The sequence below is a fragment of the Tupaia chinensis genome, unplaced genomic scaffold, assembly GCF_000334495.1.
Source record: "Tupaia chinensis unplaced genomic scaffold, TupChi_1.0 Scaffold000366_1, whole genome shotgun sequence".
In the NCBI taxonomy this organism is placed as follows: domain Eukaryota; kingdom Metazoa; phylum Chordata; class Mammalia; order Scandentia; family Tupaiidae; genus Tupaia; species Tupaia belangeri.
The window spans coordinates 52,838-79,051 of record NW_006159863.1 but is presented as its reverse complement, the minus strand read 5'-3'; the positions used below and the strand labels follow the sequence as shown (position 1 = coordinate 79,051).

The 26,214-nt window shown below is 39.1% G+C and overlaps 1 protein-coding gene across 9 annotated transcripts in view; it reads left to right on the top strand.

The window, feature by feature from the left end:
• Positions 1-26,214, top strand: part of HMBOX1 (homeobox containing 1) — a 185,725-nt gene that overhangs the window by 121,877 nt on the left and 37,634 nt on the right. For all 9 annotated transcript variants that reach the window (XM_027773716.1, XM_027773713.1, XM_027773715.1 and 6 more), the window contains exons 5-6: positions 6,042-6,152; positions 22,887-23,040. In XM_027773716.1, coding sequence (XP_027629517.1) covers positions 6,042-6,152; positions 22,887-23,040 — 265 coding nt within the window. The remainder of the gene's footprint in view (positions 1-6,041; positions 6,153-22,886; positions 23,041-26,214) is intronic.

The window sequence follows — 26,214 nt, the reverse complement described above, 5'->3', positions numbered from 1 at the left end:
GTAAAGTGAGCAGTGAAACTGAGATGGAGGACACTGAGAAGGAAGAGCACATTTCAGGATGAGGGTAATGAATTAAGTTTACTCTGTTGAGAACCTCTGGTGAATTCTCATTGAAGCTATGGCAGCAGATGGTTTAAAAGAACAGTCTCATGCCCTTGAAGTCTTTGGCCTTTAGATGACACTTTGAATCATAATTGTTGGTCATTTGGATGACTAAAGTAAGTGTATAGAATGAGAGAAGACAGTTAAAGAGAGAACTCTTGGAGCCCCTAATGTGAGGAGCTAACAAAGCAGCCCTCAAAGCTGCCTGAAAAGATGTGTTGGAACAGTGGTATCCAGCGTTCCAGGAATGAAGATGACGAGTGGGCAGTGGTGCCGTACTCCACAGGAAACAGAAGGAAGAGGAAACACGTAAATGCATAGTATCAGAGACTTGCACAAAAATGGATTATGGTAGGGAGCCCTCTAGTGGGAGGGAGTGCAATATTTGAGGAGCTGGAAGGAGCCTGCAGTAGTGAGGCCTAGAAATAAAGTGAATGAGGCTGGCATAAAGACTTCTTCCTCTGAATACAATGTTATTACTCTCTCTAGAAAGAAATTAATTAGGGATTAGTTTTAGTCTGTCAACATATGAAGGTTTTATGTAAATTTTTCTTCTATCCTGTGAAAGGTAGAACGAAGAAGTTTAAGGAGATAAGACTTGTGGACAGTGACATTTTCTTCAGCAGTAGGGGAAACTTAAGGAGATTTCCCCCAAGGAGAAATATTTAAACTGTCAGTAAAACGAAGCTGTAGAAGCTTTGATACCAGGTGTAACTCAGGTTCCAAAACAGCCCCAGAAGTGCAAATTAAAGGAGCCTTACCTGTCAACAAGCTGCTGAAAAAAATAATTGGAAAATATATCATTGTATGCAGTTTGGTTTTTTTATTATTTTAATTATTTTTACAGTACCTCTTCTGGAAACAACTCCTGGCTTTATTACTTCTTTTCTACCTTTATCATATGAAAACTGAGGTTAAATTTATAGGGAAGAAGTTGTTTATTTCCTCCTACCCCAAAATATGAGACAGGAGAATATTCTATATTGCCTTCTTACTGTGTTTTATTAAAATAATAATTTCACAAAAAAAAACTCATGGAACAACCTATGTATAAAGAGTACACTGCTTACCTTGAGGAGTATGATTAGAGAAGGCAGTAATTAACTTCTTTTTGCAACTCTTTGTTTAACTTAATTACAAAGTTTATAAAAAACAACTAATAAAGTGTGTAGTATTTAAAGAGAAAAGCTAAAAAATTAAGTTAATACATATTTCTAGAAAGATTAGGAAAACAATATGGACTTAAAAGTAGAAGGAGAGCCTACCACTCTAAAGTCATATTGTGTTATAGTATAACCTATGGTTACTTACTATAGAAAGCAGGGTAGAGGGACCAGCAGTTAGCGTAGTGGCTATGTCACTGGACTCCCACGTGGTCGACCGCGGTTCGTGTCCCGGACCCGGTGGCTTAAAACCCACACCAGGCGCATGTGCGTGCGTGCATGCGTGCCCAAGATCCCGAGAGGAGAATGGAGGAGAAGGGATTGTGGCGTGGTCATCCCCCCTGGGGGGTGATTTCTCGCTTTCTGTCTCTCTGTCTCTGTCTGTCTGGCGAGCGCATGTGCCCTATGGCAAAAACCTCTCAAAAAAAAAAAAAGAAAGAAAGAAAGAAAGAAAGAAAGAAAGCAGGGTAGATCGTATGAAATTACATATTCAGAAAAATATATTTCTTTTTTTCTATCATGAGCATCTTTCCATACTGATATATATCCATTCCCTACATAGAATATTTTTTTAAAGAGGTTTTTGCGGGGGGCTGGCAGGTGACATGGTGGTTAAAGGCACTGGATTCCCACATGACTGACCATGGTTTGAGTTCCAGAGCTGGTGGTTTGTTTTCTCACCCCCTCTCTCTCTCTCTCTCTGTGTCTATCTCGCTCTCTCTTGCTCTGTCCCTCTCTGATCAAATTAAAATAAATAAATGAAGTTAAATAAAATTATTATTTTTTTAAAAAGAGGTTTTTGCCTTAGGGCATGTATACTCAGTGGAGAGAGAGAAGCAGAGACGGTGAGAGGGAAAGTGAGAAATCGCCACCCCTTCCTCCCCCAAGAGGGGGGATGGCCACACTACAGTCCCTTCTTCTCTATTCTCCTTGGGATCTTAGTTATGCATGCACACATGCCCAGCGTAATTTTTAAGCCACCATGTCCAGGACTTGTGGGAGTCCAGCATTGTAACCACTATGTCATCTGCTGGCCCCAGAAACTACATATAATTTTAAACACTTTCTTTGGGAAACTTTCTTTTTAATTTGACAACTTTAACATAAATATTCAGTTTAATGTCTTGAAAAGTGAAGACCTCCCCCAAGTAACTGTCCTCCAGATCAAGATACAGAGCAAGGCTGGTCACCACATAAGCCTTCCTCATTACTACCTCCTGGGCATTAACCTTTTCCTCCTGCATAGGTAACCACTATTCGGATTTCCATTCATATAGATGTGATATGTCTGTCTTTTAACTTTATATAAAGTGGGTCATGCAGTTGTGGGCTTTTTTGTGTGTCAAAGTCTTCTTTAGCCAACATTATTTTTGTGGTACTTATCCAAGTGGTTACATAGAACTGTAGTTTATCTTTTTTCTGTTTGGTGTATTCATCTATATAGAATGGATAGATATTTACACATAATGATGGGCATTTAGTTCAAATTGGGGGGCTTTTATAGATATGCTCTTATGCACCTTCTTATCCCTGACTTCTGAACATATTTCTTCTTTATTAGTTTGTTTATTTGGAAAAGATAGAATGAGAGATCGACTTTTGGTAGGGTGTCATTATATTAAGATCCTCTTGCCTTCCAGTTAGGATTAAAGGCATGCGCCACTGCGTCTGGCCTGGTTAGGCTGGGAACTGAACTCGGTCCTCCCATGGAGCCTCACTGATTACATTCTCAGGCTCCCAGAAGCAGTGTGTTAGCAGCATATACCACCATTGCTGAAGCCTTCTTTTGAACATGTTGCTATTGAGTATGCATTTACATTTTTGTGGGCTGTAAACCTAGTGAAGAAATTAGTAGGTCGTAGAGTGTACATATGTTCTGCTTTATAGAAGCAGTGCAGCTGTTTGCCAACGTGGCCTTGCCATTTTGCATTTTTATCAAGGAATATGAGAGTTTTTTTTATATTCTGTGTCCTTGTAAACACTTCTTGTTACAGACTGGGTTTGTTTCATTTTTGCTTTTAAAAAATATTAATTTAGGGAACCAGCAGTTAGCATAATGGCTATGTTGCTGGACTCCCATGTAGTCGACCGCGGTTCACATCCCGGACCCGGTGGCTTAAAATTCATGCCGGGCGCGTGTGCGTGCGTGCCTAAGATCCCGTGAGGAGAATGGAGGAGAAGGGATTGCGGCGTGACCATCCCCTCTGGGGGGTGATTTCTCGCTTTCTGTTTCTATGTCTGTCTGTCTGGCGAGCGCACGCGCCCTATAGCGAAAACCTCTCCAAAAAAGGAAAAAAAAGATTAATTTAAAATTCTGCCAGTGTTATGTTACGAAAATACTTTCTAATTTAACTAATGCCCTTGTTTTGGGTTGTTGCCCTCTCCCCCCATCATGGCATACCCAGGTGGAGACAGCTCTAATGTCTAGTGGACTCTGTGGTTTGATCTTTTGTATTAGGTTGTTGGAAAAGTCATGGCACATTTTTGCATAGAAAAAAAATACCTCGAGACTTTTCTGACAACCATTATGTGTGACCTGACAATATAAAGAAGATTTAATAATGGAACAAACTAACAGAACTGATAGATATTTTTTTCTTAGCACATTTTCCTCATATTCCCTGTTTTTGAGTAGGATGATACTAATATGAAGAATCTATGCAAAATAGTTTTATTCTGTTGACATGAAATTCAGTTTTGATTTCTGGGAGGCTAATCATTGTTTTCTTCACTTTTGTTTAAAAGGAATGTTTAAAATGCTATAATGTCTGAAACTAGACTTTTGGTGAAAGTATTGCTAAACACAGCTGATTTAATTATCTAGAATAATTTCTATTCTCTTACAACAAGCAAGCAGTGCTATTTGCCAGCACCTGCATCATATAGATCTTCAATCCATTGGAAAAACCACTGTGAATTCCTTGAGAATGTAATCAGTGAGGTTTGGGAAACAGATTTTCTCTTTGAAAGTGAAAGTTATTTCAAGTCAGAGAACCTTGTTTCACAGCCTTACTTTTTTTTTTAAGAAAGATTTTTTGCTATAGGGCATGTGTGCTGGTTGGAGGGACATATACACAAAAGTGAGAAATCACTCCTCAGACAGGATGGTCACATCATAATCCCTTTCCTCCATTCTCTTCTTGGGCATGTAAATGCGCCCAGCATGAGTTTCAAGCCACCAGGTCCAGGACTCAAAAGGTGGTCAACTACATGAGAGTCCAGCAATAACCATTACACCATTTGCTGTTCCCCATAGTCTTACTTTTAACACTGCCCTCTCCCGTTGCCCGAATTTCCCATTAATGTAGATTTTAAATGCCTGAAACTTAAGGGGCTTCCTTTAACGTTGACTGAGAGCACAGGCCTCCTGCTTTTTCTCATGTTCGGGAGGTGTGATCACTTCATGGTGGCCACTCTTCCTGTAGGGCAGTATAGCTTTAACAGGTATTAGCATAGGTGTTATTCCATAATGTCCAGCTACATTTAATTCCTTGGGAGAGTTTAGATATTGGTATCGGATGATAGCTAAACGGTATTTTGGAAATTGCATTGTGAATTTCTAAGTTTCGTTTTTTTGTTATTCTTTGTTTTTTCACGTTGTGTTACTAAATTATTCATTTTTTGGAATAGCTGTAATCATCAGAATGAGCATGTGATTGTCATACTAGTAAGTTTTAGACATGCTCTTTTGAAATTTTCAGATGTAAAGATCCTTCACATTTCCTTTTTTTTTTCTTTCTTCTTCTTCCTGTTTTGATGTCTGTCCCAGTCCTCTGCCTCAGCCTCTTGAGTAGATGAACCTATAGGCATCCGTGGCCACACTCAGTTCTTGTAGACAGGGTCTTACCATATTGCTGCCACTGACCATGAGTGCGAGCTTTTCCTGCCTCAGCCTCCTAAGCTGGGACTATAGGCCCAAGATCATTTTTAGGTCAGGCCTCCTCTGTGGCCTCTGCCTGTGGAGAGGCTGTGTATTATCATTCCTCATTGCCACGGCTGAGCCAAGACTCCTCACATTTCTAAGTAATTGCTGTCCAGAACTCAGTGATAACAACAACACACCAAAAAAATCCCCTCTACTTTATATTCTATTCAGATTTTTTGGAAAGTATATGTGTTGGAAGAACATCTTTAGCTGTTGATATTTCTTAAGAGGTCATCATATTGCAGCATAAATTTAAAAGTCTGCCAATTCTTAAGTCTCTGTATTAATTGTAACAGGTCTAAAAATGCCTAAATGAATTAACAAATAAGCCAAAAATCTTATTGAAGACAGTACTTTTAATGACCTCTTTATCCCTAGACCCTAAATCTTTTTATAACTATTAATAATGAGTAGCAAAACTTGCTGACTTGATTTTTTTTCCCTCATTGTTATAAGTTCTAATATTCTAAACCAGGGGAGGAAAGGAAGGCAGTGGTAGTTGCAGGAACACAGATTTATGTAATCAGTTTTGACAAAGAGCTATCACTTAGGAACCTCTTTGTTTACCTTAGATCCATGGACAAGGTTTGGAAATTAATTTTAGAGGAGCACTGTCAAGTCTTGGATAATAAAATGTTTTGACCTCTAATAGATTATTTCTGAGTATATCCTAGTGAATGCAGTCAGCCTTTATAGGAAGCCCAGTGTTAAGGAGTTTTTATTCAAGGTGAGTAGCTTCTTTACAGAGAGACACAGAGAATAAAGCACCCAGGAACCTAGAACCCACAGAACCTTTATTAATGTCACTGTCATTTCAATGGCCCCCAAGAGCTGTTTCTCTCTCTGCGTAGGTATCAGTCAGAGCCGGATCTCTCATTGGCTGTTGCAGCAGGGATCAGACCTGAGTGAACAGAAGAAGAGAGCATTTTATCGCTGGTATCAACTGGAGAAGACAAACCCTGGTAAATATCATTTCCTCTTATTTATTGTATCTGAAGCAAGATAAATGGAACGAATTGCTTTATTGAATTCATGTGCTGACTTGTTCAATAAGGTAGTTTTATACTTTATTCCTTTATGCAAAAACTTCCCTGATGTCTCCTCCCAGGAGCAGCAGCAATAGGTTGGAAAGCAAAATGAAATTTTAAGAGATCACGAAAATCTCTGTGCCGACAGTTGCCAATAAGACACGATACTTTCTTTTTGTCTTCTTTTTTTAATTGCCAGAGATTGCATGTGCTCACCAGTGGAGAGAGAGAAAGTACCCTTCAGTCTCCTAATAGGGTATGGTAATGCCATAGCTCTTTTTCTTCCATTTCTCCTTCCCAGTGAGGATTCTGGCCAGACACACACACATGCCTGACTTTTTTTTTTTTTTAAGAGAAAGATTTTTGCTTTAGGACATGTGGACTCACTGGAGAGACAGAAAGAGAGAAAGTGAGATATCACCCCCCTGGGGGAAGGGGGGATAATGGCCATGCCACAGTCTCTTTTCCTTCACTCTCTTTTTGGAATTTTGAGCACATACGCCCAGTGTAAATTTTAAGGCACAGGGTCCAGGACTTGAACCATGGTCAGCCTTATGGGAGTCCAGCACCCTCACCACTACACCACCTGCTGGCCCCACTTGGCATGATTTACAAGCTGCTAGGGCTGGAATTCAAACAGTGTCGGCCATTTGGGAGCTGGCTCCCAGTGCACAGCTCTCAACCGCTGCATGACCAGGGTGGTCCTGGCATGATACTTTAACCAAATTATTTATAAAGTGAAATCTGAAATTGTGGGAATGTCAGTCTACACATTTCAAGAAGGAGTGACAGTAGGCCTGCTCTCAGGTGTAAACTTATTACTAGTTGGAATATTGCATAGTAACTGCATTGGTTCTGAGGTGGACTTCAAGAATGTTATAGAGACATATTTTTGTGTGTATCTGTGCTAAGATTTTTTTCCCCAAAGTTTATGTTTCCAATCCATCAAGCCCCAGGAGAACAAAGTAGAATAGACCATATCAATCCTGCAATTAATTTTTTAAAAATCTATTCTGCCCTTGATTTTGATTTTACAGTGTTCAGTTGTACAGAAAAGTTGAAAGACTAGAACATGTATACCTGTTTACACTCTTGTTAGATATAATAATTGTTAACATTTTGCTACATTTGTTTTCTCTCTTTAAATAAATGAACACACCTTAAGGTGTATATTTGTGTGTGTATGTGAGTATGGGCATGTTATTCAGCATTCATCTCTGAAGATAAGGATAATCTCTTATATATCACACCTAAGAAAATTAATAATTTTATAGTGCTATCTCATATCCAGTTGATAGTTACATTTTTCTAGCTGTTCCACGAATGTCTTTGTAGGTTTGTTTGTTTGTTTGTTTGTTTTGTTTTGTTTTTTAAACTACTATTGGGCTAACCCCATAGTGCGGTGATTAAGCACTGTGTATTGGGAGCCAGATCCCACATGAGTGTCTGGTTTGAATCCCTTGAAAAATATGCTTGGTGTATGCACATGCATGCCCCAAATCTTGATGGGATGGAGAAATTGAAGAAAAAGGACTATGGTGTAACCATGTGCCTTTGGGGAATTGTCTTTCTCTTGCTCTTTCTTTCTTTCTTTCCTTGTTTTTTTTTTAAGAATTACTTATTTTAATTTTATTATCATTTTTAATTTGCTGTTGCGCATGCACACTCACCAGAGAGAGACAAAGAGAGAGGGAAAGTAAGAAAGCAAGCCACCAGGTCTGGGACTCAAACCAGGAGTCTAGTGCTTTAATCACCGTGCCACCTGCTGGCCCCCTCTCACTCTCTCTTTGGTGAATGCACATATCCTCTAGCAATTAAAAAAAAGAAAAAGAAGTATATATTTAGGTTGACAAATTTGAATGCTTCTTTAGACTCTTAAATTTAGACACCCAAACTTTCTTTTATGACATCAACTTTTTAAGCTCTATGTCCCATATTCTTTTTTTTTTCCTATTTACTTTTATTGTCAAGTAACTTATTTCTTTAACATCTGTATGTCCTGTTAATTGAAAGCTAGGATTAAAGGCTTCATTAAATTCAGGTTGAATATTTTTGGCAAGAAGACTTCACAGGTTAGTTAAGGGGCCATGTGCTAATAGCTGCAATTTACTTTGAAATGCTTTAAAAATTGGATTGATTGAGAAATAGATACATGATAAGTGTAGTAAAATATTAAGTGATATGGATATGATTTTCATTTATAAAATTCTTTCAATGTTGCCATCTGTTTGAAAAGTTTTACAACAAAACATCTGGGAAAAATACTTTAAAAGTAACACTTAGTACCTTGTATTGCCACATATCAGGGGGCCTATAGTCTTAGGTTGGAGCACTGTTTCTATGCTACATTTAAGCATTTTGTGAAGGTGGTAACCACCAGAGCTTCTCTTTGTAGTTTCTTAATCATCTCTAGGGTGGTATTTTGCCACTGGATGAATGTCCCCTTCTGCATCAACCTCTGACCATCCATTCATTGTCTTTGCTTGAATCAGTTATTCTTTTGGGAATTGCAAAATAAGATAATTTAATCTGTCATTCCTTCAACATCTTTTAGCTGGCAGTTTTTCTGCAGAGAAGAGCTTTCAGTTTTAAATATTTTCTAATGATGTCTAGATATATAAGTAGATCTCTCAAAATACTGTGTTGTTACTTCTGTGAGTTAAATGTTCTAAGGCAACACAGTTCTGAAGAAATAAAATTCAAATGATATAATTTTAAATTTCCTAGTAGTCAATTTTAAAAATAAATAAAAACCCAAGATTAATTTTAATATATTTTATTTAACAAATGAATATTATGACTTTAACATTTAACCAATATTTTTTTTCTTTTGTTGGAGAGGTTTTTGCTATAGGGCATGTGCACTCACCAGAAAGACAGAGAGAGAGACAGAGAGACAGAAAGCAAGAAATCACTTCCTGGGGGGATGGCCACGCCACAATCCTCTCTCCTCCACTCTCCTCTTGGGATCCTGGGCACACATGCACATGTGTCCGGCGTGAGTTTAAGCCACCGGGTCTGGGACTCAAACCACGGTTGACTACGTGGGAGTCCAGCGACATATCCATTACGCTAACTTGCTGGTCCCTCTCCCAATATTTTAAAAATTATAGAGATTCCCTTCCTAATTTCCTCTAATTTTTCCATCCCTCCTTCCTTCTTTTCTCTTTCCTTCTTTCTTTCTTATCCTGATTCTTTTAAAAGCACATATATTTTGGGGACAGCTGGCGACATGTTGGTTAAGAGCGCTGGACTCCCACATGGCCAACCATGGTTCAAGTCATAGACCTAGAGGCTTGCTTTCTCACTTTCCCTCTCTCTGTCTGTCTCTCTCTCAGTCTCTCTCTCTCTCTCTCTCACACACACACACACACATACACTCTGCCCCTTTCTGGTCAATTTAAAAATAAATGAATAAAGTTAAATAATTCTTTTGTTTTTGAGAAGTTTTTCGCTATAGGGCGCGTGCGCTCGCCAGACAGACCGAGAGAGACATAGAGACAGAAAGTGAGAAATCAATCCCTAGGGGGGATGGTTACACTGCAATCCCTTCTGCTCCATTCTCCTCTCAGGATCTTGGGCACGCACGCACGCACATGCGCCCAGCATGAGTTCTAAGCCACCAGGTCCGGGACGCGAACTGCGGTTGACTACGTGGGAAACCAGCAACATAGCCATTACGCTAACTGCTGGTTCCCCAAGTTAAATAATTTTTAAAAAAAAAAAAAACACACATATACTTTAACCATCCACATTTCAAGTGCTCAGTAGTCACATATGGTTGGTGGCTACTCCATGTCATAGCACAGTTGTAAAATATGGTTGGGGCTGGCTCTGTACCTAGGAGTTAAGGAATCCACATTCCACATAGCTGAGCCTAGTTCTGATACTTTGCCACTTGGAAAACACACCGGGCTGCCGGAAGCCCTGCTCCAGCCAGGGTGAGTACACAGGAAGGCGACACGGGTGATCAGGAACAAAAATCAGACTGAGACCTCAATGCCTCTTAGCGTGTTCTCAGCCGGCTACAGCCAGAGCCAGACTGCAGCCCAGTGGCTATTAAAACATGCGTATTTATTGAGGGATGTTTAGGAAGTAAGGGGGGGTGAGGGGAAGTAAAAAATTTACTTTAAAATATAGGGAATACAATGCATGGAAACAATAATTATAAAACATGCTGTTTGTCTTGTCAGATCAGGTAAAATCAATCACAGTTCTCAGGATGAGGAAGTCCATTTGTCTGTTGTATTTTCTTCTTAGATCTTGATTACTAGGAAGGGTCTTTTGAAGAGGGGGCTTGCAAGAAGCTTAATAACTTCAGTCCCAGGCCAGCTTGATAACTTTAGTCCCAGGCCAGGGTGGCAACATTGCTGGTTACAAAGGCCTAACTAGAAATCTTGTCTTGGTTAAGTAAAGGCACAGTTAATATATGGACTATATATTACAGCTAAAGAGGGTGAGCCTATTACCCATATGGGAAAGGAAGATGATCTTGTAGCTCAGGAGACAACACAGGATGTTTTATTAGCAGTTTTTTTATAGTTAACAGCACATAGATGAGAAACTCTTTGTAGTTAGAAACTACCTGTTGCTTTAGATAAGAGCTCCTAGCTAAGATAGTTAATCTTTCTCTGGAGCCTTCAGGTTTGTTCATCCTGTTTTCCTTTCTTTATAAACCCGTGGGTTCCTGTATTTTATTTGCTGAGTCTGTCATTTAGTGAGTTCTTTTGTTTTATCTCTGAGTCCCTGTCATGTGGTGGATGTGCTAATCTGGCCTAACATGAGTTAACTTTGGCCCGCAGCTTTAACAAGGGGTATTTACATAAAACTAGCCTTAAACTAACTTAGTCTACATATGCTACTAATGCTAATTTGGCTTACACTAACTTAACCTAATATATGCTAATTTAAACAGGCAGTTGGGGGAGTCTCAAACTTCCTGGTCCTCATGAGCCCTCTTAGGAAACTACATTCCTACAGGATCACTAATTGGCTTTATTGTAAAGTTGCAGCAAGGTTGGGAGTAATATTTTACCCTTGCAGGGTACCGTAATAACAGTAAAGCTCACGGCAGAGAAATTGAGTGCAGGCCAGTACAGCAACACAACAGAGATTTAGGACTCGTAAACTGCTGGCCTTGCCTCACAGTTTCTTCCCAGTCCAGGCCTTGCCTTAGGCATGGGAGGCAGCCTCTTTACCAACTTGTGTTGTCTGCATGGCCCCGTCACTGGGCATATATGCACAAATACCCAGAATCCTGATGAGGGGAGGAACGGAGCAAGAATTGCGGCACAGTGGTGCCCGTTGGGGGTATGCTTGCTCTCTCTCTGGTGAGCACACATGTTTTCCAGTGGAAAACCGAGCAGCTTAGGCTGATAGCAGAGGTTCAGCTAGGTAAGCAAGGAATTATGCGCAAAGATTTCACAAACCTGATCGCATTCCAGACAAGCAGTTGGGACCACCAAGGAGACCAGCACAGGGACTACCAGATTGTCAGGTGTTCCAACACGTGTCGGGTAAAGCAGGGAAGAATTTGTAAACAGGTACTAGTCTACTAGGTTAGGCAGTCAGCCCCCGTCAAAGAAGGGATTTTTTGTCTCTTAAATTTGACATTCAGAATATAATCTAATCACAGTTGGTGGGGCTAAATTTCCACACTGGAATTTCAGAACTGGGCTCCCATCCAGGCAGGGACTAGACAGAAGGAAAATTAATTCACTGGAAACAGGAAGGAGGATGACTATAGCTGACCTGGTAGCACTCTTGACTGTGGATGCTACTCCAGGAGCCTGTTTTTAGCACTGGGCTGGTCGTGTTCTTCTGAAGCTGAATTTCGTTTTGTTTCTTTTTAAGTTGTTGTTTTTAGGTTATTTGTTTTTAATCATTTTTCTATTTCATTTTATCTTGGTATCAGAGCTAGGTTTATTCCATGGGACTATTAGAAGAAGGCGGAACTGGGGCACTGAAATAGAAAAGGACCAATAGCATTCATCCAGCTCATGATCAGGAGCTGCCTTCTTTTACCTCCTTTAAGAATAAGTTTCCCTAATTATGTATTAGGTCATTAGGAAATTCATGACGTATTTTTGTTTTCTGTGCAAAACTGCATCATGACTTTACCGACCACCCAATGCATTTGCTTTTTCAGTTAAGTTACATTACCGTCATCTTTCAAAAATCACATTCTATTCTTCATTTAAACCCCAATCCATACTGGTTCCCTTCAGTCAGGTTTTCTGTAGGACATTATTTAAATTAGCTAAAGCGAGCCGGCACGTGGCATGGTGGTTAAAGTGTTGGACCCCCCCACCCCCCACCCCGGCTGACCGCAGTTTGAGTCTTGGACCTGGCGGCTTACTCTGTCACTTTCCCTCTCTCCCCTTCTCTTGTCAAATTAAAAACATAATCATAACAATTAATTAAATAAATATTAAATAAATAAATGTAGCTGAAGAAAAGACAGTTTATAATTGTCAGTAGTTTTTATTGCATTAATGACAATTGGATATTGGTCATTGAAATTTAAATTTCTAAAGTTTCTCTTTGTGTTTTTACATTTATCGCAAAAGCTAATATGGCAGTTTTATTTTGTTGACTTTAAACAAAATCTTGGGTTTTAGCTAAATCTTAGATTTTATTGTTTCTTCTTATTCCATAGGCCCTTTGGCACTACTGTTGTGTTTGGGTAAGAGGAACTAAAATTATGTCAGCATCTAAGAATAGCTTGTCCATTCTGTAGCCAATAGTTGCCTATAGTACATCACATTCTTCTTTGTAAGTCATTTCAGAGATGGGAGAATCTGCCTAAATATTCCTGAGTTGAGAACTAGTTAAATAAAATGTGTTAAATTGTTGTATATCTGGATAATAGAATATTATAGAGCTATTTTTAAGGGCAGCTTTATATCAATTAAATTTATACGTATGATATAGAATGCATAACTTTAAAAAGCATAGTATAAAATAGTAAGTATGAAGGGTCAGATGGTGGCACAACTGGACCCATATGGGAGGGTCCTGGGTTCATGTCCAGGGCCTCTCTGTGCACAGCACATGCACACACATGCTCACCATGTTCACAATCTGGGCCAGCTGGGGTTGGGTGTAGTTTGTGGTGTGGGGACCCCGTTGGGGGTATTTGTCTCTTTGTCTCTCTGCCTCTGTGCCTCTCCCTCTCAAATAAATAAAATACCATTGCAAAACAGTATGCGTAGTGTTTTACTATTTCTGTAGACATAATAGAAGCATAGATGATCTAGGGGTTGGCAGGTGGCCTGATGGTTGGGGCACTGGACTCCCACATAGCTGACCATAGTTCATGTCCAGGACCTGGCGGGTTGCTTTCTCACTTTCTCTCTCTTTCTCTAGTCTATTTTAAAAAATAACAATACTGATAAATAAATTAAATAATTCTTTTTATTTTTTATTTTTTTAAAGCAACAGCAGCATAGACAACCTAGAAGGCTGTGTTAGGATGTGGTAAGAACAGTTCTTTGTAGGAGAGCTAAATGACTGGTAGTACAAGAATTGTTAGGACACTTCTAACTCTGTCTTCTTCTTTTCCATCATCTAAGCTTTGTACTCTATAGTTGTATTACGTATTTGATATAAGGCTTAATGGGGGAAAAGAGGGAGGGCAGAGAGAGAGAAAGAAGGAGACAGACCAAAAAAAAAAAAAAAAAAAAAAAAAAAAAAAAAAAAAAAATGAAGAACCTAGGTTCATAAAGTCCAGACCTGATTCTTTTTTTTTTTTTAAGAAGGTTTCATGCAGTGATCTACAGCTCCATACCACTATGCCTTTTGACTAATTTTTAACTCTATTAAATTAAAATAATTTAATTCATAAACGTTTTTCTGTCTAGGATGGACAGCTCTTCAAGGAAAATGTGAATAACATCATCCCTTTGCTTATGTTCTGAGAAGAAAATGCAAACTAAATGAAAATCACAAAATCAAAAACTCTTCTCTCTTCTGTAAATTTAAACATTTAGGGGACCAGCAGTTGGTGTAATGGCTATGTCACTGGACTCCCATGTAGTCGACTGCGGTTCCAGTTCCAGATCCAGTGGCTTAAACTCACACCGGGCACATGTCCATGCGTGCCCAAGATCCTGAGAGGAGAATGGAGGATAAGGGATTGTGGCGTGGTCATCCCCCCTGGGGAGTGATGTCTTGCTTTCTCTGTCTTTCTGGCGAGTGTACACGCCCTATAGCAAAATCTTCTCCAAAAAAAAAAAAGAAGAAAAATATTTAAACATTAGAAAACCAAAAATGCTTGTATAGTCTGTGCCCCTGTTGTTGGGCCTCAGAGTATTTCTCTTTATAGACTTTGAGTGAAGTTCCCTTATTCAACCTCTTTATTGTGGATCTATTTGGATATGGTTTTTGTTTTAAGTTTCTCTTCAAGTACACTCAGCAAGAAAAATAATAGAATGGATATTTAGATTTTTTTTACTGATAATCCAATAGATGCAGATACAGTGTAATTCTCTAATAAACAGATGCATCATCAGAATTTCCCAGCATAATCCAAAGCCTGCCAAGGATATAAATAAAACAGGCTGATGGAAACTAATCAAATACATTTTATCTTGTTTCTTATGAAAACATTTACAAGAAAATGCCTATTTTTTTTAAAAAAAGAAGTGAGTGCTAAATTCAGTGTGTTTGACATCAAAAACCCCTTTATTAATCAAATTAAGCTCAAGAGTCTTTTCCTTTGTCTCATTTTTTTTTCTTTCTTTCTTTCTTCTTTATTTTTGTTGTTCCTCAGGGCACATGTGCTCACAAGAGAGAGACTGAGACAGAGGGAAAGTGAGAAATCACCTTCACCCCACAGGGGATGGCCACCTACAGTCCCTTCTCTTCCGTTCACCTCTTAGGATTTGGGGCAAGCACACACACGTGCCTAGCGTGTTTTCCAAGACTGCAAGTCCAGGACTTGAGCTGCACAGTTGGTCATGTAGAATCCAGTGTCTTAAGCACTACACCACCTGCTGGCCTCTTAGCTCATTTAAACATTGTAGCAGACAGGGTTTGCTGAGTTCCTCTAGGCACATGGCACCAATTTGTCATATTTCTACATTAAACAATTAAAGATTGCCATGAGGCATTGGCAGCAAGCACATGAAGTAAATAGGGAGATAAAAGAAATGCCTGCTCCTGCACCTGTGTAGTGTCTGAGCTCAGGGAACCCTGCACTTAATGTTGGAGATGAGAAATTATTTCTGGAAAAGTTGGTTTCAATAGGTAGAGGAGTCTTTGTCATATATACAAAGAACATTGACTAAAGTTTTTAAATCTTTTAGCAAATTATAAAGAGTTCTTGTTTTTTTATTTGTTTGTTTTTTCTTCATGGGTTTGTATTTGCTAGATGAAGTTGCTAATTTTTGTTTTAGTAGGAGCTCAGTTAATTATGTCAGGGGAAGCTATTTCTGTAAAGAAATAGGTAGTACACTTTTCCTTTAAGGGCCTTTAGTCAACTGACAATCCTATATTTCAGAATTTAAAAGTTTATCTACATCATTTCCACACTCTGGTATCTTTGTATTTTTCTGTCAGTAATTTTGAACCCATTCTTACATTATTCATTGTTCTTAGTTCATTTTGACTAAAACAAGATGAACCAAGAACAATTCTGTGTTTATTGGAGTGTTTCTTGGGCTATTTTTGACTATTGCTATTTTAAAAAGAAAAAGGAACAAGAAGAAAATTCTCAAGAGTAACATGATAATATTGTTACAAATTAAGTATGTTTACAAGTTCAAAAGAGTTTATTCAGTTCCCACCTTGAGTGCATAAATTGTCTTTATTTCTCTTAGAATAACCAGGACACTACTTACCTTCTTCTTTTCTGTATTTCCTCTTTCTCTCCCTTTCTTCTCATTCCTGACCAATTTATTCTTTTTTTCATCTGTTTTTCTTTCTTGCCCAACTGCAGTAGCACAGGCAGTAGGGTGCTACTCTGCAGTGGTGGAGCCATATGGAAGACCAGGGTTCCAACCCCAGGTCAGCCTGAACATGCTGATGCATGTACACATGCCTGTGATTCCGGCTGTCTAGAAATCTGGGGAGAGAACATGACTTGATGATGCCCTGTTGAGCTGCCCCTCTGTTTCTTTCTCTTTCTCTCTCTCAAAAGAAGTGAATTAACTTAATTAAAAAAATAAAAAAATTAAAAAAAATGAAGAATGAATTTCTTCCTGACAGAAAATCAAGAGGGCTAACCCATGGCCTGGTGGTTAAGGTGGCAGGATCCCACATAGCTGACCATGCAGTTTGAGTCCCAAACCCAGCACGAAAAACATGTTGAGCACATGTACATATGTGTCCCCCTTCCATGAGGAAAAAAATCTCCAAAAATAGGGAGAAATGGGAGGAGAAAGGATTTCTATGTGACCATGTCCCATGGGAGGTGCTCTCGTGTGTGTGTGTGTGTGTGTGTGTGTGTGTGTGTGTGCCCCCCCAAACACAATGTACACTCTGGCAAATAAAAGGAAGGAAGGAAGACAAGAAGGAAAATCTAAACCATACAGAACGTTATAAAGAAGCATAATAATATTAACAGTAAACCCCATTACCAGGAACCATTGTTATCAGCTGATTTCCTTCAACCTCTTGAGATTCTTTTTGTTCTCTATTCTATTCATGCCCATTTATCACTGTACTTACCTAAGAAGGCATGTAGCAGTTACAGACGTAGTCCACTTGCTGGAATTCACTGACCTGACCTGTTACCTACCCTCCACCCGTATTTATCAGAATGACACTTTGGATGGGAAGACCTATTACCTAACCTAGTGTATTTCTACCTCTGCTCTGATCAGCTGTAATAACCCAGGTCTGTTCTGGGTCATTTCACCCTGGCTGTAGAACAACACTCATGTAGTCATGATTGGTTGGATTCCAGAACACTTGTGTTCTAATCTCTGCTTGTTTTCAAAACAGTACTAAAACCAAGGCCTCAAAACTCTCCTGTCCCCTAATTCTTGCTTTTGTTTAAACTTTGTTAGTTTTGAGTTAGACCAGACCAGACTTCCAGGTTATTTTGTTAGGATGGAACACTTTTTCTTAAACTGTTTAAAGAAGAGTTTCAATTTACTGAGTTTCATAGGCCAGGAATGTTTATTGGCCAGACATCAGTATACTCTTCCTATAAAGCATCAGAAAGTAAACATTTTAGGTTTTGCAGACAATGTGAACTCTGTCACAGGTATTCAGCTCTGTCTTTAAGGTATAAAAGCAGCTATTGTCAGTGTGTGAATGAATGAGCATGACTATGTTCCAGTAAAACTTTATTGACATAAACAGATAGGGGACCATAGCCATAGTTTTTCAACTGTTTTAAGCGATGAATCTCTAAAGCATTGTATGATATTCTTGCTCTTTTGAAAAAAAAATTGAATAGTTACTTTATCATGCACTTATAGGAAATTATATAAGAATGTTCTTCCAAAATAACATGGAAAATGTGTATTATGAAAAAACTCTGGGGACCAGCAGATGGCATAATGGTTATGTTGCTGGACTCCTACATAGTTGACTGTGGTTTGAGTCCTAGACCTGGTGACTTAAAACTCATGTGGGCGCATGTGTATGCATGCCCAGAATCCAAAGAAGATAATAGAAGAGAAGGGATTGTGGTGTGGCCATCCCCTCAGGGGGTGATTTTTCACTTTGTCTCTCTGTCTCTGTCTCTCTGGCAAGCACACATGCCCTATGGCAAAAAAAAAAAAAAATCTCTCTCAAAAAAAAAAAAAAAAACCTATGGATAAATTTCAAAATTGTTTGTGTGAGAATAAACTCTGTTTCATGACTTTTTGGAAGTCTCCTCATTTAGATTAAGGGCTGAAACAAAATAAAAACTACAAAGGTAGTCTGAATGGTATTTAGACCCACTGGCCATAATAGAAAAGATTGATACATTTGACTACATAAAGATCACAAAGTACACCATACATAAAGGACAAATGACAACCAGTAGAAAAGTAATTGTGATTTATATAACTAGCAACTGATTTAGGCCTACACATCAGTAAGATGAATAACCCAAAAGAGAAAAGTGACCAAGTTATAGATTCATTAGAAAAGATATATATTGGTCAGAAAACAAGAAAAGATGCTTATTTTTACTAGTAGTGGAATTTATATTAAACAGGTTTTTGTTGGCAAAATTTATATATTTGAAAAATTAATAATGCTCACAATATTGGATTGTCGGAAAAGTCATGATACATTTTTGCATTGAAAAATACTTCATGACTTTCCTGATATAATATGTTGGGGAATGTGGAAAAATAAACTAGTGATGAGTTTTAGTAGTTATCTGTTATACAACAAATTACCTCTCAATTTAGCAGCTTAACACAACAAGTGTTTATTTTATAATTGTGTAGATCAGGAATCCAGGCACAGCCTAGCTGGGTGGTTTGGGCTTAGAGTAAGTCATTGGGACTAGACATTCCACTTGCACACTCACTCACTTGGTTTTTTGGTAGGCTCCCTTCCTTACCTCCTATTAGCCGGAGACGACAATTCCTTGCAACATGGGTTTCTCCTTCTATTGCCTGAGTATGAGTATCCTCACCCATGGCATCTAGTTTTCCCTTGAGTGAATGATGCAAAAAGGAGAATCAATGTCATGGCCACAGCATCGTCTGTCATCTAACTCTGACAATGAGATGCTGTCAATATGCCACTTGCTGTTGGACACGAAGACTAATGCAGTGTGGAAAGGGGTACACAAAGGTGTAGATACTGGAGACTGCGTCTTTAGGAACCTTTGAGGCTGGCCACCACATGGCTGTATTGGGTCTATATTTCTGGGTCCCTGTTTCTCTCTGTCACTGGGGTTCTACAGTTGTCCACATATTTGTGTGGCTGGAGTTCCCAAGATGGCATTTTCTCTCTCAAATGTCTGGCATCTAGGGACAGTTAGCAAAAATACCTAGGGACTAGCTGGAAGTCTTTTTATTCCCTATAGCCTCTTTTTTTTATTTTTCAGAGAGAGATTTTTGCTATAGGGCATGTGTACTTGCAAGAGAGATAAAAAGTAGGAAACTACTCCCTGGGAGGATGGCCACACCTCAGTCCCTTCTCCTCCATTCTCCTCTCAGGATTTTGGGCATGCACACACACACATACACACACACACACACACACACACACACACACACACACACCCCTGGTATGTTTTAAGCTGCCGGGTCTGGGGCTTGAACTGTGGTTGACCACGTGGGTGTCCAGTGACTTAACAATTGCACCATCTGCTTCTCCTCCTATGGCCTCTTTATATGACTAGCTTGGGCTTCCTCACAAGTCTCAGGTTAGTCAGACTTCTATGGCAACTTCTTATGTGGCAACTGACTTCCTCCAGAGCTAGCATTCCAGGAGACGTAGGCACAAATTTCAAACCTTCTTGAACTTTTTCTATATTCTTTATCAACAATGTGTCACAGGACCAGCACAGATTCAAGGTCACGGTTACCAGAAGGTATGAATTATTGTGAGGAGCCATCTTTAGAACCTATTCCAGGAAGTTATGATTGTGAGAAATGATGCTGGCTCATTCTAAAGTAGTAACAGTGCAGGTAATAAAATTAGTGTGGATAGATTTTGAAGATAAAATGAACCAAATTTGCATTTGCCTCTGAATTAGATATGTAATATGGGGAAAAAAACAGAAATCCAAGATGAATCTATGATTTTTGATATGCAGGAGAAAAAGAAATCAAACATAAATCTGAGATTTTTGAGCTAAGCAGTTGAAGAATGGGGATCTGTTTACAAACATGGGAAAGACTGCAGGACAATAAGTTAGAAAGAAAAATAAGGGTTGGTTAAAATCTCACTGTATAGGGACCAGCAGATGGTCTAATGGTTATGAGGCTGTACTCCCACAAGACCGACCATGGTTCAAGTCCTGGACCTGGTGGCTTCAAACTCACATAGGGCACATGTGCATGTGTGCCCAAAATCCTGAGAAGAGAATGGAGAAGGGATTGCAGCATGGCCATCCCCCTGAGGGAGTGATTTCTTGCTTTCTGTGTGTCTGTCTGTCTCTCTCTCTCTCCAGGGAGCACATGTGCCTTATAGCAAAAATCTCTTTCTCTCTCTCTTTTTTTAAAGAGTTGTTTTAATTTTATTTATTCATTTAATTTTACCAGAGAGAGACACCCACAGAGAGAGAGAGAAAGAGAGAGGGAAAGTGAAAAAGCAAGCTGCCAGGTCCGGGACTCAAACTGTGGTCAGCCACGTGGGAGTGTCCATCACCTTAACCACCACGCCACTGCTGGTTCCTGCAAAAAATCTCTCTTAAACAAACAAACAAACAAACAAACAAAACCCCCTGTATAAAAGAATACATATAGAGACCAGCAGATGGCATAGCAGTTATGTTGTTGGACTCCCACATGACCAACCTTGGTTTGAGTCCAGGACCCGTGGCTTGAAAATCACACTCGGTGCATGTGTGTGTGTGCCTAAGATCCTGGAAGGAAAATGGAAGAGAAGGTATTGCAGCCTGGCCATCCCATCCCCTCAGGGGGTGATTTCTCACTTTCTATCTCTTGGTCTTTCTGGCAAGAGCGCGTGCCCTATAGCAAAAACCTCTCCAAGAAAAAAAAAAAAAAAAAGGAAGGGAATCTACAGTAAATCCATGTATACTGAAGTAGAAACACTACCCATGATATTACTTGAAAGTTCTGATGGAGTGTAATTGCTGTTATAAAGGAATATATACTTATTCATATAGGACTATTATTTATTAATATGTGCATAACTTGTCTATATATCATCCTATATATTCTAACTTGTCTTTCTGGGGCTATGTTAAGAGTTTGGATTAAACCACTGACAGAAAGAACTTTTCTGCAGGATTTTTGTTTTGTTTTTTAATAAAAAAAAATGGATACAATTGTAACTATACTTTGGAAAGGTGAATTTAACAATGTAAGGAGTGAAAGAAGAATGGGGGATCCTGGGATGAACTTTCTGAAAACATACCAAATTATATTTAAGTCGTAAGAAGTGAGTCCATGAAGGTCAGAGTCAACATTGTTTTCTTTTTCTTACTATTAGCTTTTAGCTTAGAGCAAACCTTGTAAAAGGGGTTTGACAGATAAGGGAATGAAGAAACACATCATCACCAGTTGAGTGACTAAGAAATACTAGACTAAATCAGTAGACTATCTCGGTATTAATTATGAAATAATTATAAAATATTTTACGGACATTTTACTACATTCAAGAGGTTACAGAATATAGTTTAGTATGACTAGGTAGTAGACTTCTAAGACCTGATTTAATTAGACTTAAAAGCATATAAAATATCATCTTGTTTTTTAAAATGCGGTATATGACTTATTTTTTAAAGAGTTTATAACAATTAGGGTTAGTTTAAATTCATTGCCTACCAGTATACATTCTTTAAGGGCTCCCAAGTCCTTTGAGAACAAAAGGTTATGAACCTCTAGGGTATGCTGTTCAAAAATATTACCACTATCAAGTAGAAGGTATTTTTTGTTTATTTTTTTGTTTTGTTTTGATTTTCAGAGAGGTTTTTGCTATAGGGTGCATACGCTTGCCAGAAAGAGAGATAGAAAGCAAGAAATCACCCCCCAGGGGGGATGGCCACGCCGCAATCCCTTCTCCTCCATTCTCCTCTCAGGATCTTGGGCACACACGCACATGCGCCTGGAGTGAGTTTAAGCCACTGGGTCTGGGACTCGAACCGCGGTCGGCTACATGGGAGTCTAGCGACATAACCATTACGCTAACTGCTGGTCCCCTCAAGTAGAAGTTTTAAGAGAGGGTTTTCATAAGAAAATATGCCTAAGCCAAAGACCATACTTTCCCATTCTCATAAAAAACTTGAATTTTGTGCTTTATTTTAGAAAATACCATAAATGAAGGTAACAGGCAAATGATCAAGGGAAAAAAGAATAATATTTTAAAATAACTAGTAATGGACTTTTTTTCTTTAAGTTTGCTAATATTTTCCATGAGCAAGAGAGGTTGAGAGACATGTAGGCACCCCAACAGGTGCCCCATGCCTTGATCCACCCCTAGTCTGAGCTGGTCTGGAGTATACATGCATATGCCTGGTGTGTTCAGGGAGGTCATGGGATGCAAACCCAGTTTGCATGTGGCTCCAGTTGCATTACTGCTACACCATTGCCTGGCCTCTAATGATGAACTTTTTTTTTTTTTAATGCTAAAAGGTGCATGCACTCACTAAAGAGAAAGAAAGAGCATGTGAGCCAGGCACTCCCAGCTGGGCATGGTCATGCTGCAGTCCTTTCTCCCCCATCTCTCCACTCTGTCAGGATTCGAGGCACGTACGCACATGCATCGAGCATATTTTTCAAGATCCCAGAGCTGGGATTTAAATCATTATGTGAGATCCGACTTTTTATATATGGCGCTTAGCTGCTGCACTATGGGGTCAGCCCAGTGATGGACTTTTTAAGGAACAGTTTTTGCCACTTTGGATTTTTTTATTTTAGTCAAGTGTGGGCGTGTGTGTTTTTAGTATAAATACCAAGTATGTTGGGCTGCACAGTTCAATGGAAGGATAGAAGTTTGTGTTCAAATTTTCATTGTTCTTGATTTCATGGTTTGTTTTAATAAACTACAAAATATTTGCTGAAAATATCTTTTTTATTTCAGGGGCTACACTAAGTATGAGGCCGGCTCCCATTCCAATAGAGGACCCTGAATGGAGACAAACGCCTCCCCCAGTCTCTGCCACATCTGGTACCTTCCGACTACGACGAGGGAGTAGATTTACCTGGAGAAAGGAATGCCTGGCTGTCATGGAAAGGTACATATCTCCCTTTCCTGTGAGAAATCTCTCAAACTTAGGAAAGGTAAACTTCGTATAGCATAGGATAGTTTTCATTTTAAACAAGTAACTTAGATATTTATATTTAAGTGCTGTGTTATTGAAATAAGGTGACATAAGAACTGAGAGAATTCATAAAGCTGACGTTAGCATCTATCAGTTTATTTCATTGTAATTTAATAGTGTCCTCAGTAATTGAAGAAACTTTTGAAGAAATATTTCTCTGACTTTGATCTTTGTGTTTTATTTTGGAAAAACCCCTTGAAGTCTTATTTTTATCAGAAATACTGAATAATGTCATAGGAGGCCACTGAGGCTTAGTCCCAAAGGTTAGAAATGTTTGTTTTTGCATTTGAATCAGAAATTTATTCTCTTGCTACAGCACCAGTACCTGATCCATAGTAGGTACTCAGTCCCTTTTTAACTTGAATTTGCCTTTAGCTTTAGTTTTCCCATCTGCATAAGTATAAGTAAATACAGTTGTAAAATGTTCAGTGTATTTAGCATGGATCTCATAGTGGAACTCTCATTTGAGTCATTTTCCTGTAAGCGATGTTAGTAGTGTGTTGTTTCAATGAGCTTTATATGCAATACAATAATAATTTTACAGCTTCACATTTCCCCCTTTAGCTAATCTGACCAGTAGAAGGGTATACTGTACAGAGCATTCATCCTAGAGTCAGAAGGCCTGCAACCTGATGAACTTTGTTCGGGTCACAAACTCTGAACTGTAACTTCCTCATCTCTAAGATGAACTTTTTTATTAGCAAATATGTCATCTCTCTTCCTGTATACTTCATGGTTATTTCCCAGCTCATTAACATCACTTCCCAAAAGAGCAGGAGAAATAAAATGCTGAAATTCAGACCATGTCTTTTTATTCTTGTAATACAGTTAAATTAATGGGTTTGTTTAAGGAGAAAGTTGGAGCCAACAGCCAAACTGAGAGCAAAGGGTCTTCACTGTCATCACTCCTTCCTTTTCTCGTTCTCTCTGTTATGCATGAGAGCAGAAACCGTTCACTGAATGCAGAACCTGGATATGCTTGAGTGCTGGGAGTGAAAGACTGAGACTTCATTGTCCTGGAGACCTCATATTTGCAATCTGCTGTATTTTTCCTATCTGGAAATTTTCACTGTTTTTGAAAATTTCTTTAGAACTTACCATATAGCAGGTGAAAATTAAAATAATACCTGACTTGGGCCAGCCTTACGGCCTAGTGGTTAAGGAAGCCAGATCTCACGCGGCCGACCACTGTTCACATCCTGACCCCGGCATCTTGAAAAACGTACTGAGCATGTGTGTGCCATGCTCAGGATCCCAACCAGATGAAGAAGTGCAGAAGTGGGGATCGCAGCGTGACACGATGCTCCATCGAGGGGTGCTTTCTTTCCCTCTATCTCTTTCTCTTTTTCTGGCGTGCCCATGTGCTCTCTGGCAATAAAAATATATAATAATATCTAATTTAAATTACTTACAGTACTGTACGTTTTCTTTCAGGTAATAAAAGCAAGCAGCATTCATATTAGTTTCTAGATGGTATCATATCTCTAATACTACTACTGACTCAGACATTTAAATTTTTCCATGAAGATTCCAGTACATATGTATCATAATGTCAGTGTGAGAAATCATTTTAAAATGGTAACAATAAAAATTTTGGATTATATTACTAATACATTTTCAAAATCGAACCTCAGACACTTTAGGATTCTTTTTATTAGTGTTTTTCTAAGGCAACATGAACTAGCCACAGCATCACACTGATTAGATTTCGGTAAAATGGACCAGCCCTGTGCTCTGTGGTTAAGGAAGCTGGAAGCCTATGTGGTGAACTCAGTTTGAGTCCCAACCCTGGCAGCTTGAAAAACATGTTGGGTGCAAGACCAGCAGATGGCATACTGGGTACGTCGCTGGACTCTCACGTAGTTAACCATTGTTTGAGTCCTGGACCCGGTGACTTAAAACTCACACACCAGCTGCATGTGTGTGTGTGTGTGTGTGTGTGTGTGTGTGTGTGTGCCCAAGATCCAAAGAGGAGAATGGAGGACAAGGGGTGATTTCTCATTTTCTGTGTCTCTGGCAAGTGCACATGCCCTATAATAAATTTTAAAAGTAATAAAAAATAAATTAATAAATTGAAAAGAAAAAATATGCTGGATTCTTGTGTGTGCATGCCCTAATACTGCAGGATGGAAAAATGGAAGAGAAGTGATTGTGGCATGAGCATACTCCACTGGGGTACTTTTTCCCTCTGTCTTTTTTCTCTTTCTCTTTCTCTTTCTCTTTCTCTTTCTCTTTCTCTTTCTCTTTCTCTTTCTCTTTCTCTTTCTCTTTCTCTTTCTCTTTCTCTTTCTCTCTCTCTCTCTCTCTCTCTCTCTCTCTCTCTCATACCCACTCTCTGGCAATAAGGAAAAATTTTGAAATTCAGTAAAAATATTGAGCACTTAGTAAGACTCCCATTAACTCTTTTTTCTTTTTTTTTTTTTTTTAAATTTATTTGCAAATTCATGAGAAACAGGTGTGGGTGAAGAGATAGGGCAATCTCTTCACCAGGGCGCCATCAGCCCTTACCCCAGCTCTCCAGCTTGTTAGGATCTTGGTCTTGCACACCCATTGTGTTTCCAGGTTGATTCTGGATCCAAACTCACAATCAACCATGAGGCTTCTAACACTATAATTTTTTTGTGTTTTTTTTTTTTTTTCTTTTGAGAGGTTTTTGCTATAGGGTGCGGGTGCTCACCAGAAAGACAGAGACAGAGAGATAGAAAGCGAGAAATCACCCCTGGGGGGATGGCCACACTACAATCCCTTCTCCTCCATTCTCCTCTCGGAATCTTGGGCACACATGCACACGTGCCCAGCATGAATTTAAGCCACTGGGTCTGAGACTCGAACCACAATCTGCTATGTGGGAGTCTAGCGACATAGCCATTACACCAACTGCTGGTCCCAAGCACTGTAATTTAATACACTGTTGCCTATACCACCAAGGTTAGGTTTTCCATTTAGTCTTAATTAGTAAGTATGTAGTCTACGAATTGCCCCCCCCCTTTTTTTAAATTAGTGCTAGAGGGCATGAACACACACACACACCTGACAGAGAGAAAGTATCCCCTAAAGAGGCTTCATCATGCTACCGTACCTTCCTCC